The sequence below is a fragment of the Miniopterus schreibersii genome, assembly GCF_964146895.1.
Source record: "Miniopterus schreibersii genome assembly, chromosome: 7".
Lineage (NCBI taxonomy): Eukaryota > Metazoa > Chordata > Mammalia > Chiroptera > Miniopteridae > Miniopterus > Miniopterus schreibersii.
In genome coordinates, this window is record NC_138108.1 from 25,610,204 (window position 1) to 25,628,264 (window position 18,061).

The following is an 18,061-nucleotide window of genomic DNA, read 5'->3' on the forward strand; positions in this document are numbered from 1 at the left end:
TTCCAGTTTATTAAAGGATATGACAAAGAATACACATGAATAATCAAATGAAGAGATACATAGTGTGAGGTCTAGAAGGGTTCTGAGCACAGGAGCATCTGTCTCCATGGAATTGGCATGTCTCACCCTCCCAGTGTGGATGTGTTTGCCAACCTCAAAGCTCTGCAAATCCCATACTATCAGGGTTTTATGGAGGCTTACTCACATAGGCAGTTATTAACTCCATTTCCAGCCCCTCTTCCCTCTTTGGAGAAGGGGGATGTCAGGGCTGAAAATTTCAAACTTCTATTTGTGGCTTGGTCTTTCTGGTGAGCAGTCCCCATTGAGGAGCCATCCAGGAACCTATCCAGAGCTGCCTCAGTAGAACCAGAGATGCTCCTATGCTCTTGTGAGTCCTGTGTCAAGGACAGGATCAAAGATCAAATATTACAACAAGAGATGCTCCTAGCCCTGGCCATTGTGGCTTAGTTGGTTGGACTGTTGTCCCATGTGCACCGAGAGGTTGTGGGTTTGATTCCTGGTCAGGGCACACACCCAGGTTGCAGGTTTGATCCCCAATTGGCATGTGTAGGGCCGATCAATGTTTCTCTTTCACATTGATGTTTTCTCTCTCTCTCTCTCTCCCTCTTCTTCGCTCCCTCTCCCTCTCTCTTTCTAAAATCAATAAAAGCATGTCCTCGGGTGAGGATTTAAAAAAAAGGGGGTGGGGGCAGAAATTTTCCTAGTGCTTTTATCACTTAGGAATTCACAAGGGTTTTATGAGTCCTGTGTCAGGGACAGCATCAAAGACCAAATATTAGAACAATAGATGCTCCTAGCGCTCTTATCACTGAGGGATTTACAAAGGTTTGAGGAATTCTGTGATAGGAATAGGAACTGGGGCAGAGACCAATATATAAATTTATATATGTATATATAAATTTTATGATCTCACACATATAATGAGAAAAATATTTGAAAATCATATATCTGAAAAGGGATAATATCCAGAATATGCAAGAACCGTTACAACTTAAAAAACACAACTCAATTTAAAGATGGGCAAAAAACTTGAATAAACATTTCTTCGAATAAGATATACAAATGGATAATAAGCACGTGAAAAGATGCTCAATATCCTTAGCCAATATGGAAATGCAATCAAGACTATAATGAAATACCAGCATTATTCAGGATAGCCAAAAGGTGGAAATAACCCAAGTGTCCATCAATAGAAGAATAGATAAACAAAATGTGGTATATACATACCATATTATTCAGCCTTATAAGGGAATAAAATTCTGATGATATATGCTACAACATGGAGGAACCTTGAAAATATTATGCTAAGTGAAATAAGCCAGACACAAAAGGACAAATATTGTATGATTTCATATACATGAAATATCTTGAAAAGGCAAATTCAGACAGAAGGAAGGTTAGACATTACTGAGGGGAGGGCAAATGGGAAGTTGTTGCTTAATGGTTATAGTTTTTGCTTGGGGCGATAAAAAGTTTCGATACAGATATTTGTGAGAGTTGCACAATAGTTCGAATGTACTTAATGCCACTGAATTGTATATTGAAAAATGGTTACAATGGAATATTTTATGTTGTTTAGGCGTACCTTGGAGATATTGTGGGTTTGGTTACAGACCACCATAATAAAATGTCACAATAAAACAAGTTATAATCTTTTTGCTGGTGGAGGATCTTACCCTCAGTTTGTAAAAAAAAAAGAAAAGAAAAGAAAGAAAAAGAAAGGAAGAAAGAAAGAAAGACCTGTGAAGCGCATTAAAATGCCTGTATAGCCCTACAGGGCGTGGCTCAGCGGTTGAGCGTTGACCTAGGATCCAGGCAGTCGGGGTTTGATTCCCCGTCAGGGCACATGCCTGGGTTGCCGGCTTTATCCCCAGTTGGGGACGTGCAGCCGATCAATGACGCTCTCATCATTGATGTTTCTGTCTCTCTCTCTCCCTCTCCTTTCCTCTCTCTGAAATCAAAGATATATTAAAAAAAAAAAAAAAGCCTGTTTTATATTTTACCGAAAAAAAGGTGGCAGCCAGATATGGCCCACAGACCCGAGTTTCCTGTCCGTCGCTATAGGAAATTTTGGCCTGAGTGCCTACTTAACTCCGCTTTCTCCACCCACCTGAGGATTCTTGGGACCATTGATCTTGACATCCTAATAGCAAGATACCCCTGCTTGTTATTCTCAATCATTTCTAAATTAAAAGCCCCTCTAAAAATCATCCTCTCCTAAATCCTCATTATTCTACAGCTCAGTGCTTCATCTCTCCTGATTTTCCCTCTTAAGCCTTTCCTTTGTGTGTTCTGGAACCTCTAATTTGTGATTCATAAACTTCCCTACTCTTCATGACATCTTTTATAAGCATTTCTTATATGTTTTTACTGATTTCAGAAAGAGGGAAGGAGAGAGATAGAAACATCCGTGTGAGAGAAACAACGATCGGCTGCCTCCTGCACTCCCTTTACTGGAGATGAAACTGGTAACCCTGGCATATGCCCTGACTGGGAATTGAACCTGTAACCTCCTTGTGCGTGGGATGATGCTGAACCAACTGAGCCACATCAGCTCAGCTTTTATAAGCATTTTTGCTTTCATTTCTTTTCTCTTTCTGTTAGGGTACTATACTGATATTTTTCAAAATATCTGTGATCAGGTCATAGTCTCCATGATTTTTATTTCAGCAGAGTATAGGAGCTGTTGCAGTCTACAGGGTTGAGAACAGTTGCCTCGGCTGAATCTTGGCTCCCTCATGAAACTCTTCTATGCTGCTCATTCTTTCTCACTCATAGGCACATTTTATTTAAAAGTGGGGGTGGGTGGGGGTGGGTGACAGACCACATATACTTTTGAATACTTGTGTACATTTATTTCTTCTTCCGACCATGGAATACTGGGAGTCTGTTTGCTTTCTCCAAAATTCAGCTATAGATGAGAAATGAGGCTTTGATATGCAGTGTTTCTCAATACATTGCTACCTGTAAAGAATTATCATCTCAGGCTCCATTTCCAGCCTACTGAATAACTCTCTGGAATCTGGGTTCACAACCTATACTTTTAAGAAGCTCCTCAGGGATTTGAGTGTTCTTAGAGTTTGAGAATCACTGCATTAGTGGGAGAGAAAGGTTTCAGAACTGAGAGCATGTGCATGTGCCCCCCTCCTCCAACCTTGCTAACTTCCACACATACAGACTCCTGGAGAGGCATAACCATTGATAAATTGCCATGAAGAAAAAAAGACTATAAAAATTATTTTCAATTAATCACCATTCCAAGACAGAAAATGTTTTTGGAGAACATGTACTAGCTATGTACTACCCATGTACTTCAAGGTCAAAAGAGCAGGACCAATGTGTCCCCTCACTCCTCACTACTGCTTTCAGACCATTATTCACTCACCCTTTTGTGAAAGCCCAAACTTCTTTGAGACTCATATCCTTAGGGGATAGTGTCATCCTCTATCTGGCTACATCATTGTCATCTCATGGAAAAGATTTTTGTATGCTTGAGGTGGATGTTATGGTAGTCTGCCCAGATTCCTTTCTTTCTTCCCTCATAATCAGAGCTGTTTGGGAATTCTGTCCATGACAGCTCTCTGATCCATCCCTCTTTGTGTATTTCTTGTAGTTAAAAGAGACCTGCTTCTCCCACGGTCATGCTTTCTCACATGCAAAATCTTGTTGTTATGGGAGTATAAAAGCCCAACCCCCTTCCTCCAATGTAGGACAGCTCTGAAGGGTGGTCCCATTTCCAGAGTTCCCCATAGAATAGGTTGAGGTAGGTCCTTGTTGCAACTGGGTGGCAGTTCAACAAGGGTGGCAGTTCAACATCTTTCTTTGCCCAGTTCTGATTCATTCTATCTCCCAAAGGTGTTGATCCTGAGAAGATATCCTGACAAACTTCTTGCATGCAAACCTCTATCTCAGAGTCTGCATCATAGGGAATCCAACCTGTGACCCAAGAAAGCAGATTCTAAAATGGGATTTTTATGTCTGGATCACCTGCAGTCTAACTGCCAATGAGGACCCTCTCACTGGTGGTAGGTGAAGTGCTAATAGCTCACCTATGGAGATATTGGGAGAAAGACACTAAAAGACTGAGAGGGATTAATCACTATTAAAAGTGAAGTGTAAAAGCTGGAGGGTATTCTTGCTAGTATATAAAGAGAGTCTCATTGTCTGCAGCCAGAGAGCAAAAAAAGCTGATGGTTAGTTACTGGACTTAACCCTAAGAGAAGAACTGTAGAGCTCCAAAAGTGGACAAAATTTTCAGCCTCAGCATGTCTCTTACAAAAAGTGAGTGCCCTGATTAGGAAGGATTGCAGTCCTAAGAAATAGGACAAGGACATCTGGGTTAGTGCACTTAAAGAAATATGAAATCCTAGATACCCTGGATCCTCTGGGCCTACAGAAGTGGCCTAATCCTCCCTGTCATAAAGCTGGTGCTCCCTCTTTGCTTGAAGAAGATACAGAGAACGCTGACTTTAAGACAAAAGATACCCCTCTTAGGAACTTTCCTCAGTTTTCCTCCTGGACACCAGACCAATAACTGGGGTTAAGTTATACATCACCTGGCCAAGGAAATGCTAGGCCTACTAAGGGAAAAAAGGGACACCTCAAAGGACTCAAAGGACCTAGCCAATATATACCATCACGAGTTGGAAGATGACATAAGAATAAAATTGAGGGCCCTAGATCAAGGCACAGGGGTGGGTAGCAAAACATAATGTTGTGTAGGGAGGGTTTATCAATATGGGAGCACTATCCCATGCTATGGAATACCTTGACAAGGATCCAGGATGGAAGTGTTAACACTAGCTACTAGGGTGGCTTTTAGAAACTCAGAGAAAGCAATGGTCCACATTAAGTGGTGTAGAATGGCAGAACTAATGTGGAAGATGCTATAAGAAGGGATCAAAAGGCTCAGAGAAGTGGGTATGCTAGAGTAGATATTCTATGCTAAAGCCAGAAAACTAACCAGATTACTATACTCCACGGGATGGCTCAGAGAACACTCTGTTCCTTGAAGCAATAGGAAGGTGAGAGGTGCACCCGCATCACTGAACAGGACTGAGACTAGGGTGAAGTGAGTGAGGTACTTGCCTCAGATGCAAAATTAAGGGGTGCCAAAAATTTCAGTAACCAAGATAAACAATATTTTATTATAGTTTTAAAAATAAAAATAAATGCAGAAAAACCCATGATGAACAAGATACCAACATTTTAAATAAAGACAGGATAAATATTACTCACTTTTCCATATTGCCTCCAATATGGTTCAGTACAGAGTTGCTACTAATGGTGGCTGCCCTTTACAGGCCTTCAGTGATAGCATCAGATAAAGTTACAGAATTGAGTTCCATGATAGCAACCAGGGATGATGGAATCCCAAAATAGAGGCCAAGTGTTGATGTTTAATTGTCAGAAGCAAGGTGGGCACAATTATAATTAGCACAAGGGCAGATGGCTGCCTGTTGGGTCCTGACCTATGGAAAGATATGGAAATGGTCAATGCACCAGAGTGTCCTTGGAGGCAGGGTTGATGGGCAGCCTATAAGGGTGTTGCTCAACCTTTACAACCAAGAGAAATCAAGGATGGATGTTCAGGAGGCTGAAGGCAGCTATTCCAGTTAAAAAACTAAAGTGGTTCTTTAAATAGTTTTCAGCCCTGAGCTAGTTTTCAGACCTAGAACCGTATGATTTCAGACAATTTGATTGAAAGATAAGCTAGGTCCTCAGGACTAAGGACCATGAATACTGTGGTAAATATGTATTAATGAAGCCCCTCACGCTTCTCCAAAGATACCTATTATTTGCTCTGGTAACTACACTGGGAAAAGTGGAATAAGCAAATGTTTTGAAGGCTGTGGATACCATGTCCAAGTTGACACTGATACCCAAAGTGTCACAGTGGAGCCTGTTAGAGTGAGGTTGTATAGGGTCATAAATGGAGTCCTGGCCCTGGTCCAGCTCATAGTGCCAAGTGTCATTTCCCAAGTTCCCCAGAATATAATTGGAATGAACATACTTAGAAGTTGGTGAAACTCCCATATTGGTTCCATGGCCTATGGAATAAGAACACATGGGAAGTCAACTGAACAGCTCCTCTGAAACCCTGCAAGATATTATCCTATCCTAGGAAATATGGCACAGATTAATGTCTTAAAGATCTAAAGAATGCAAAGATTGTGGTCCCCGTCATATCTACACTGCAGTCTGGCCCTTTGAAAGGCTACACAGATGCTGGAGGATGAGAGTGAACTATCACAAATTCAATCAAGTAGTATCCTCAATTGCAGTTGCTGTGCCAGATTGTGGTTATTTAAGCAGATTAACATGACCTAAAGTACATGGTAAGCAGATACTGATCTGATGAAAGAGTTGTCTTCCATTCCTAACAATAAGGAACATTTAAAACTGCAGTCTCTTGGGTTGAATAACAGTATACATTTTAAGTTTTACCACTGGGTTATATTAATTCTCCTATAATATAGTCTATCAATTCAACTCTATCATAATATAGTGTTAAGGGACCTGGGCATCTGGACATACAGCAAAGCATCATATTAGTCCACTGTCTTGATGGCATTGTGTTAGTCATGTTAATCAGACTAGATTATCAGGAAATAGTAAATATATTGGAGGCCTTGGAAGGACACATAGGTTCCAGAGGGTGGGAGATAAACCCAATGAAAATTAAGGGTCTGCTCCATTAGTGGTATTTTTAGGGCAGGATTTCTCAACATTGGCACAATAAACATTCTGGGCCAGGAAATTCTTTGTTGTGGGGTGCTTTTGTATGCAACATAGGATGTTGAGCAGTATCCCTGGCTTTTCGATGCCAGTAATCTCTCAAGTTACTGTAGGTGTTACAGCCCAGTTCAGGGAGAAAGACACATAGAAACAATTACAATACAGAGTGGTTAGGGTAGTTAGAGAGACATGTTTGTGATATTTTAGAAGTACCTCACAGAAATATCAAAGCATGCTATCTTTATCTTTCATAGGGTAAGATTTCCTGGGTGGGGTGACACAGATTCAGTCTTATAGGATGAGAAGGAGTTAGCCAGGTGAAACAGAGTTGAGGAGATGGGGGTGGGAACAGGAAGGAGGATCCTTGAAGAAAAGAAGGTGGAGTCTCTAGACATTGCTAAGTATCCCTGGGAAACAAAATCACTTCCAGTTGAGAACCACTGTTTTAGGGTCATAGTGGTCTGGGGCATTTTTGGACATCTCCTCTAAAGTAAAGGACAAACTATTGCATCTTGTACTTCCCACGACTAATAAGGAAGTACTGTCTTGTTGGTCTATTTGGGCTCTTGGTGGCATCAAAAACTGCTGGCTTTGTATGTTGCTATTGTTAATATTGCCAACTTATGTAGGTTGACTCTGGTACATACCTACAATAGAGCACCTGTCACTCACCCAAGAACTCTAGTCTGCCCAACATCCCTTCCTTACCTTCTTTCATAAATCTTACTACTCCTGTACCTCCAATTTCTTAGTTCAGCTAGAAACAACCACCAACCCAAGCTGAATCATTAGTGGCAGTGTTTCCAGCTCTTGTGTTGTACATCTGTAATTGAAAATGCAGTAACAAAAATTATGTGGCAAGTCTCTTTGTATCAGCTAATAGGGGCAGTACAGAGCAGGAAAGTCTGGAAGATTCCTTCTTTCAACATTCATTCGTTCAGCGATGTAGTACTGCCAGGTATCACAGGTACCTGTCCTCATCTCATGACATTTCCCCCATTTACTCCACTCTATAGATATACTAACCTTCTTGCTGTTCTTGGAACATCCCAAGCTCATTCCCACCTTGGCATTCTTTTTTACTGTTGAGTATTATATATAATACTTCTTTATCCATTCACTTCTTCTTTATCCATTAATCTACTGATGGACACCTAGGTTGCTTCCATATCTTGGCTATTGTAAGTAATGCTACCATGAACATAGGGATGCATATATCTTTTCAAATTAGTGTTTTTATCCCCTTTGGATAAATACCTAGAAGTGTTATTGTTGGGTGGTATGATAGCTCTATTTTTAATTTTTTGAGGACTCGCCATACTATTTTCCATAGTGGCTGCACCAATTTATAGTCCCCCAACAGTATACAAGCACTTCCCCTTTTCCACATCCTCCCCAGCACTTGTTGTTGGTTTTTTGATGATAGCCATTCTGACAGGTGTGAGGTGATATCTCATTGTGGTTTTGATTCACATTTCCTTGATTAGTGATGTTGAGCATCTTTTTATATGTATGTTGGCCATTTGTATGTTCTTTGTTCTCTGTCCATTTTAAAAATTGGATTGTATGTTTTTTGGTGTTAAGTTGTATGAATTCCTTATATATTCTGGATATTCATCCCTTATCGGATATATCATTTGCAAATTTGTTCTCCCATACTTTTCATTTTGTTGGTTTCCTTTGCTGTGCAAAATGCAATATTTCTTTTTTAAGACTAGGAAAAGCCAGCCTCCAAGTGCCCCTGATTAAAAAAAAGGAATGGCCCTGCTCAGCAGTTGAGCATCTACCTACGATCCAGGAGATCATGGTTTGATTCCCAGTCAGAGCACCTGCCCTGGTTGCAGGCTTGATCCTCAGTAGGGGGTGTGCAGGAGGCAGCTGATCAATGACTCTCTCATCACTGATGTTTCTATTTCTCTTTCCTTCTCCCTTCCTCCCTCTGAAATCAATAAAGATATATTAAAAAAACAAAAAAGGAATGGCCCTGGAGGGGTAGCTCAGTTGGTTACATCATTGTCCTGATGTGCCAAGGTTGCAGGTTCAGTCCCCAGTCAGGGCACATTCAAGAAGCAACCAATGAATGCATTAATAAGTGAAACAACAAATCTCTCTCTCTCTGTTTCCCTCTCTTTCTAAAATTAATAAAAAAAAAGTAATGGATTTTCCTTTTAATCGGATGTCATCACTGTCAGTTGTCTAGTTTATAAAGAAGGCAGGGCAGATCACCCCTTCTGACTTCTGAAACAAAAAGTCTCACCAGAAAAGGGTAGAATGTTTAATTAAGTAATAGCTGATTATTTATTGATATTGAAAAAAAACCTGTTTTTTCTTACTGTCTGAAGCTCCAACTCATTGTTTTATTAAAGAAGACTAAGAGAAGGGAGTCTCCCTCAATCTTAGGCAAAGTCTCTTAGATGTCACCATCCCATATATATGTCCTTGACCTATAAAAGTAACTTAATACATAGGAGCCTAGAGAAATATGCACATAATAGAGTGGCCAGCCATTGCAGCTTCCCTCTATCTTAGAAAGACAAAGGATATGTGATGTCCACTTTGCAGATGCTTTTCATTTCTCTAATACACTTTTTCCTGTTTATAAAAATAATGCATGCTTATAGCAGAGTATATGGAAAATACTAAAAATTATAAGGAAAATAACCCTCATAATTCCATCATTCATAAACATCCACTATTAACATTTTGGTGAATTTCCTTTGCATATACTTTTACATGACTGTGAGCTCTTGTTATATATGAATTTATCTTTTTTTTTATCTTGTCTTTCCAAGATAGAGGGAAGCTGCAATGGCTGGCCACTCTATTATGTGCATCACAAGAAATGCAACATCCTTGTGATTTTTTTTATCCTCACCGAGGGATACATTTTATGGATGTTAGAGAGGAAATGGGAGAGGGGGAGAGGGAGAGAGAGAGAAACTTCAACATTCAAGAGAAACATTCATCTGTGAGGGAAACAACCATGGGTTGCCTCCTGTATCCGCCACACGGACTGGGACAACCTGCAACCTAGGTAATGTGTCCTGGCCGGAATCGAACAGGCATCCTTCCTGTGCACTGGACTATGCTCCAACCGAGCCATCCTGCCAAGGGCCTTGTGATTCTTTTTGTCAACATGGATGAATTCTTTTAGTTTGTTGACTATTGATGGATGATAATAACACCCTCCTCTCTCCTTATTTCTCATTAATTTTCCTTATTATTGTTTTAAAATATGCTATTTTGTATATATAAAATAATATATGTAATCTCTGTGTAGGATATAAGCGATAATGTATAAGGAATATCTGTGGACCCTCTGCCAATCCAAGAACTAGAATTTATCAATAATTTGCTTAATCATCTACAGTTCTCTTATCCCCTTCCTCCTCCAACTATTGTATAAACCTAAATTAAAAAAATTAAATCAAATTAAACAATTGAAAATTTAACCCATCAAATTGATTTTTTCATTGATGCTTATAAAAATCCCACTTTTTGGTTACTAAAGTCTCTACTAAGTATTTGTGTTGTGAGTCTATCACACAGCGAGATACACTGTTTTCTTTCTTTGTGATGGCTCTAAACTTGATCCCTGTTATCCCAGTGTATCTACTTCCTGCACCAAATTCCCTTCTGAAAGTTTTGTTCTTTTTCTCCAAGGTCCAAGGCCAGAGTGACAGTACAAGGTTATACTAGTATAATTGATGCATAGAAAAAAACAAAAAGACCTCCGTATTGATTTTTTAAAAATTCTGATTTAGGAATGACATTTAGGATTGAGAGGCATTTCATCAGTGTTAATGCTGACGATCAGTGGTTTTCTAAGAACCTATAAAGTTAAAAGCCTTTAAAAAAGTGGCAAAGTTCCTGCTGTGTAATTTAGTAACTGTGTGACCTTGCACATTTTATATATACCCCCTGCCCTAGTTTTCCTCTCATTTTAAAATGGGACTGCCCACTTCATTGGGCTATTTGTGAGGTTCAATAGTGTTTGGGAACATGTTGTAGACAAAACTCCTACCCAAATGGTAATTATTTAAAAGAAATATGAACTTGAATTACAGCGTGAAGGATGAGTCTGTTTCCATAACTAAGCACTGCAACAGCGGAGAGAGATGCTAAGGAAAGCTTTTGTCTGATCCTAAGACGCCTTCCGGGGCATTTGGCAAAAGAGGATAGAGGTCTGAGGTTCCTTCTAGCCCTAAAAGCTTTGTTTTCACACAGGACGTCCTTAACTGCCACGTAGAATCTACTTTCCTCCGCGGCAAAGTTACTCACTTTAAAGGCTCTATGGCTCACCCAGCCAGTCCTTTCTTGGATCTCGACGAAAACCGCCGCCCGGTCCAACCCTCGCTCCTCCCCCACCCATAATGCACTTCTCTATTCCATCTAGGTAGCTGCTCTGTCACGTGTCACTCGACGGAGCGCGCTCCCGCTTGGCACATGCGCAGAGATCAGCCCACAGCTATTTTTCTCCGTGGCAGCGGCGACGAGCGGAAGTTCTTGGGAGCGCCAGTTCCGTCTGTGTGTTCGAGTGGACAAAATGGCGAAGATTGCCAAGACTCACGAAGGTAAGCGGTGTTACACTACTTACGTGTCTTTTCCGCTGCCGAGCTTGCTGAAATTCTGTCTTTCTGGGTTTCTGCCTCTTCCTGTGGTTTGTTCCGAGCCCGCGCGTCAGGGCCTAGGTCGTCTCCTTGGCGCCAGCGGCGCAGGCCACTGCCCCACGTAATGGCGTCCTAGTTTTACACCCCCGACAGGCTCTTTGTTCCGTGTTTGGGTGCTGCTATTTCAGGGTTTCCTCTCTCCTCTAATCAGAGGGCCTTGTTTAAACGTCTCGCTGAGGAGAATTTTAGGACAAGGGATCGGGAAAGGGCGTGGGAGCAAAGTCTCACTCGTCTGTGGGGATTGTCGGCATAGTTTGTGCACAAGGAAGTCAGAAAAACACTGAAATACGGCTGCCGCTTTTCGTGCAGCCCTAAATTGAGTTTCGTCAAACCGATGCCTATTATTCTTAACCTTGGCTAATTTGTGTCTTCTGGCGTACAAGATAACTTTTTTTTGGTATGAAGTCATTTGGGAATAAAATGTGTTTTTTCCTCCCTCGATTGCTTTTAGTAAAACCTTTTTCTTTCGAGACCGATTATTGTTGGAAGAGGAGAGGGAAAGACCCCTTTTACTAATGGACAAAGCTTTCGAGGTAGTTATGGAATACGCAGTAGACAAAATTAGGAAAATGTTGGGAGTAGGCTGGAGTTCATTAGGGAGTATCCAGAAATGACAGGAAATAGGGTCACTTTTTAGAAAAGACGAGGCATGGGAAATTGGAGCTGTATTCCTGGTTTTCTGACTTGGAATCTGAAATTTTCATCAAACGAGGCATCTAAGAGAGTCACTTGTATTTCACACGTCGTTTCTGGGTGCTTGGCTGGATATTAGTCTTTGAGAGGTGATAAAGACTAAGGCCATCAAAAGTTTTACAGTCTAATGAGGAAGCAGATGTGTATACATTTTCATTCTTTTATGAGGCAAATGAGTGCTTAAATAGAAAGCACGTTCTGGGAACCTGGGTAACGGAGTGATTAATTTATGCTTGGAGCTATTTCATAGAGGGGATGACTTGTCTCTAGTCTAAAAGGATCATCCGTTTTAAATTAGGGGATGACATTTGAGCCGGAGATAATGTCTTGTAACTACTGTGGGAGTCCTGAAAGGTGTTGGAATAGTGAAAAGTATTTGAAAGGACCAAAATGCGAATAGCATTGAATAGTTGTGTCACCCATAGGAACTGAAGTCCCGCTTTCAGCAGTTTATGAAACATGCTAATGAGTTGCAGAGATTTGAATATTTTTATTGTTAGGTATTTAAGATTTAAACACTGTTTTATAAAACCCAGAAGTGTTTATAGGCACTTATTTTTTCATCTTTAGACTATCTCAGTCATGCCTTTTGCAAAATAATTAGAAAATGTAAAGATGTTGCTGTTTTGTTCATTCAGGAGATTATTCATTTGGAGCATTTTATGGCTTTGATTACTTGTTTATTGGTATCTTCATCATATGGTTTTGGACAGGGAATCAAAGTTCTGATCAGTTTTCCTGAATTTTAGAAACCCAGTTAAAATCTTTGGGCTATATAAGATTGAAATTTATTGTCCATAATTGCTATTTTATTTGGGATTATGTTTCATCAATGTGAATTAACTGATACCATGAAGAAAGTATTAGAACATTCAGTTTAACACCTGAGCACTGTGCATAGGCACTGTTCATCACTATGGAGTATAGACAGAGGGTGATAAGTGTTTAGTAGAAATACACATAGTACTTACATAGTTTCTTGCTAGAACTTCTAGTCCTTCATGCCCATCTCTGTTTTCACTTTTTAAGTTATCTCTGATAACCTGGAGCAGAATTAGCTTTGTTGTTGTTTTGTTTTTTTAATGCTAGGTGCTATAGCACTCTATAATTTATTATATTACCTAGAATGTTCTGTTAAGGTTTTCTCTCCCACTTTGAGATTGTTGTGTGCAGGAACTGCACCTTGGTATCCCCAATACTTGGTAAATAATGGGTGCTGAATATTTTATCAACATTTACTGAGAGATTAATTTGTGCTGGAACTATTAAGGATTTTACAGAACTGACATTTGAACAATTGGGTAGGTTTGGATGCAACTGTTTGGCTGAGATAAGTGGAAGTAGGACTTATTCATATATTAGAAACCTCCTGAGATGAGAGGAAGAAATGTGAGGTTAGCATCAAATTAGGGAAGGCTTTGAATACCGAGCAAGGTTTGACTTTGGCTTTCCACTGGCTACAGAGGAATAAAGTGCCCTCCTACTTCTCCCCGGTAACAAATTATTTCTTTAACAAATTATTTCTGTGTTTTAGGAAAGTCATCGGTTGCGGTGTCAAGGATGACTTACAGGGAATCAGGGCAACCATTCTTCCTTATGCAATTGTGAGGTAGTTAAGAGGAGGACTTGAATTTGAATCTCACTGGAGCCACATTTTAAATGTGTAATACATGTTTAATATTTTATTTAGAGTTGTTCATCATCATGTTTAAGTAAAGATTGTCTAATCTTTTTATCCTAAATAATGTTGCTTGTAAAGACATTTCTTCGTTGTACCTTATCATTTATTTTTAAAGTTAAGGCTGCATCAGTAGTTTGTACTTGAGTTTTGTAAGGTAAATGATATTGTATTCAAACTGAAGTAGTTTATTGTTGTACCTTCCTATATGGTTCTTCTCACAGGCTGTTACTTGCCATCATTGAGCCAAACTGGAAAAAAGTTACCTATTTTAATATTTCTTAATCAGCCCTTAACCTCCTCTTTAACCAGCCTGATTATTTTTTGCCTTGATCAGTGTGGCTTATGCTTTCCAATATTGAAGTATAAAAGAGCTAGACTTATTCAAATGAAATACAATGTTTGGAACCTTTCTGCATGTCAGATTGTGTCAAGTGTATACAATTATTAGTGTGCATAATCTTGCTATCCAGCAGTTCTTCAGATATTGCTGATGTTGGCAAATAAGGGAACACTTTTCTTTTTTGGAAAGGTGAAAATGGATTATCCAAAAATTGCTGTGGCTTGTTTTGCCACTATCCCTTGAATAGATATTTTTTGGCATCACAAAGCTGAAAAGATTTTTCTCTAATTTTTTACTTGCAGAGTTGCTAGAATAGTTATATTTTTCTTCATATTCTGGGGTTATTTTCCTGAGTTCAGATAGTTATTGCTTTGTAGACTTTTGTAGACTTCAGTATGAATATTGCTAGTAAAAATAAAAAGGAAAAAGTTGCTTGAGGATCTTGAAAAGGATTTTTTTCTTTAGAATTCTTTAGGAATTTAATTAATGTTAATCAGGAGTTCATCATTTAGGAATTGATATCTGTAGTATTCAGTAAAATAATTTACCAGTGTAGTTTGTTGTCCTATTGGGATTTTGTTTAAGGAAAAGACTGAGAGTTGGGATATTTTTCTGGATGTCTTTTAGAAGTCTCATTTGAGAAATCCTTGCTCACCACTTGCTTTTGGCTAGTGCAGAATAGATAACACTATGGACCAGACTAAAAGGTGTCAGTGAGTGGTTAATAATCCAAAGGCTATGCTCTGTGACATGTAACAAAGAGTGATTAAAAGATGGCAGATAATCCAAATTTGAAATGTGGAGTAAAAATGCATCAAGAAGAGGAAATGCTACAAGGTGGATTTAGCAATATCTGAGGCATAGAAATAAAAGGCACAGAAGGGGAAAACAGTAGAGAGACAGAATTTGGTTGTATGAAGTGTGATGAATGATGGTTAATCTCAGAGTTTATTTAGGTCTTAGTTTAAAGTGCAAACAGTGAGTAAAATGCTGCCCATCTTTTCAAACACCCCCCAGTTCTGTGGTACTATCTTTTGATGTCATACTGAACTCCCAGATAAGATTTTTGATGTATTTGTCAGAAAACGATAATTTTAGAATCACATTTTTCTGATTTAAAAGTTATATATATATATATAAAGGTACCCTGCTTATTTACTTATTATCCTCACTAAGGGTATGTTTTTCATTGATTCTGGAGAGAGAGGAAGCAAGAGGGAGAGAGAAAGAAACATTGATTGGTTGCCTCCTGTACATGCCCCTACCAGGGATAGAACTCACAACCTGGATATGTGTCCTGACCGGGATCAAACCTGTGACCCTATGGTGAATGGGACAGTGCTCCAACCAACCAAGCCGTACCAACCAGGGCTATTGTAATTTTTAAGTAAATGAAAAATGGAAATAATTTTTTGACTGAACTGAGGTTTCAAATGGGCTGGCTCACAAATTTATTCATTAATTCACAATTAATGTCTATCTTCTAGGGAAGGATTTGTTCTCTGGTAGTTGGAAATGTTTCTAAGATCAGAATTTCCCTCCAAAAAAGGGAGTTTCAGTTGAATAATGACATTCTGTAGATGATTGGAGCAAATTTAGTTTTTAAAAAGTATGTCTGTATCTTAACATTTAGAAGATTTTACATTACCTAATCAACTAAGAAGATCAGTAAAGCCAGAAAAGAAACAAAATGACAAAGATTCAGAAGAGTTGGAACTTTTGAGGTTAAAGATATTTCATAAAAGAGCTAAAGTTTTTTGTTTATGTGTAGCAGAGGACTCCATTTCAAAGAAGAGGAGAGCTTTTATTTTCCGTTGCGTTGGGGCCAGAGACCTTGGTTTCAGGGGGCTAGAAAGATGGAATGAGAAAAAGATGAAGCTTAAGAAAACCATGCTTAAATTTTTTTGAACTTTTTGTTCAGAACTGCAAATGGAAGCAAAAATAGAATAGTGAAATGAACTCCTGTGTTGCACCCTTCACCTAGCTTCAGCAGTTGTAAATTTAGGGCCACTTTTTAATCTGTACACTGTTCCCTTCCACCCTTCCTGTTATTTTGAAGCAAATCCCAGGTGTATCATTTTATCTATACATTTTTCAGTGTGTATCTCTAAAATGTAAGGACTTAAACCCATTATTGCAACTGAAATTAATACCCATTCAGTGTTGAATTTTGCTGATTGCCTTATAAACATTTTTTCCAGTTTGTTTGAATCAAGTTTCAAATAAAGTCCATACATTGTGAATAGTCTTAAATCTTCATGTTTCTCCTCTATCTCTTTTTCCTTGCAATTCATTTGTTGCAGCACGGTTGTCCTGTAGTTTCCCAGTGTGAAGGGAAAGGGCTGGAGGGCAATAAAAACATCGAGGACTACTTCCTCTTAGACTCTCCCACCACTTTTGCTCAAGCAAGGGAAGCTCCTAGAAAATTACTGGCTTTAGGAATAAGCATAGTTCAGAATTTACGTTGGACTAGCCTTGGCAAGGAAATGTAACAAAGGACTTGCAAATGAATATACTCTCACAGTTTTCTAACAAGCTTAACTGCTACTTGAAATGGTTTTGTATTAGGAATCCCAGTGATACATGTACCTTAAAATAGAATGCCAATTTAAGAAAAACCTTACCCATGACAGTTTACCTCCAAGCTTTTGCCTTTAGTGATGCTCTGGTAAATATAAGCCTAATACTAAACTAATACTTTGATTTCTTATCTAAGACTTTTTAAACCCACTTCCAGATTACACCAACTCTGGGGATTTGAAGGACTCCCCATAACTTCAGTTTTAGGATTCCAAATTTACTGTCAAGATATGGAATCCCTGCTTTCTTTTTTAAGTGTTCAGCCCCGTTAGTAATCAAGGGTCCTACCATATCCCTCCTCCCCCAAGTTTCACTAAAGAGAGGAGTTGGGGAGGAGACAGAAGTGACAATTTACAAATCCACATTAATTATTTCTACCTCCAGAGAACCTTTCCACCATAGAACTGGAGTTTTACTAACCTCACCTTAGTTTTTTTTCGTTTTACTTGTTCCCTTAATTTCTCTTCATTTCATCTCAAAATTAGTCTTCCTCTGTTGTACAGAATAATTCACTTCTCTTCTGCCTATCAAAAGAACTTTCTAGCTTGGCTGGTGTGGCTCAGCGGTTGAGTGTCGATCTGGGAACCAAGGGGTCACCGGCTTGATTCCCAGTCCAGGCATATGCCCGAGTGGTGGCTTTTGGGCTTGATCCCAGTGCAGGGCTTGCAGGAGGCAGCCAATCGATGATGTTTCTCATTGATGTTTTTATCGCTCTATCCCTCTCCCTTCCTCTCTCTCAAAATCAATAAAAACATATTTTTTTTAAAAAAAGGACTTTCTAAGTTTCTTATAACATCAAACATACTTAAGACCCAGCAATCCTATTCCGAGGTTTTTACCCGAGTGATATTAAAACTTAGTTCACACAAAAATCTGTACTTAAATGTTTACAGCAGCCTTATTTGTAATCTCTATAAACTTCAGACAATTTGAATGGCTCTAATAGGGAATGGATAAACAGTGAAGTACAATGTAATACTACTTGGTAATAAAAAAAGCACAAACTATTGATATACAAAACAACAGGAAGACTGAAATATTTTTGGGTTCAGATGGACTAGAGTGCCAGTTCTTGGCAGTTAGTCATGTGTGACCACTAGGAGGTCCTAGTCTCTTGTCCAGTCACTAGCAGACAGTATCCATTTTTCTTTATCTTACCTCTGAATGTCTCAAACTACAGGAAGTCTAAATGAAAGGGATTAGGTGGGAACAGAGGATTTATGTTGATTGTAATTGAAGTAGGGAAAGATAAAGCATAAACATTTCCTTTCTCTACCCTCTCAAGTCTTCTGATGCTTTTTTTTTTTTTTTTTTTTGGCCTTTTAAATTGATTTGGAG

At 39.1% G+C, this 18,061-nt stretch overlaps 1 protein-coding gene across 3 annotated transcripts in view; it reads left to right on the top strand.

The window, feature by feature from the left end:
- The window catches only part of SF3B1 (splicing factor 3b subunit 1), a 49,944-nt gene that overhangs the window by 5,571 nt on the left and 26,312 nt on the right, over window positions 1-18,061 (top strand). For 2 of the 3 annotated variants that reach the window (XR_013999240.1, XM_081143489.1), the window contains exon 2: window positions 11,247-11,333. Coding sequence is in view for 2 of the 3 variants with exons in the window: in XM_081143489.1 (XP_080999615.1) it covers window positions 11,247-11,333 (87 nt within the window). In the remaining variant the exon portion in view is untranslated. Of the gene's footprint in view, window positions 1-11,155; window positions 11,334-18,061 lie in introns of all 3 variants that reach the window. The other variant, XM_081143490.1, reaches the window with a different exon arrangement.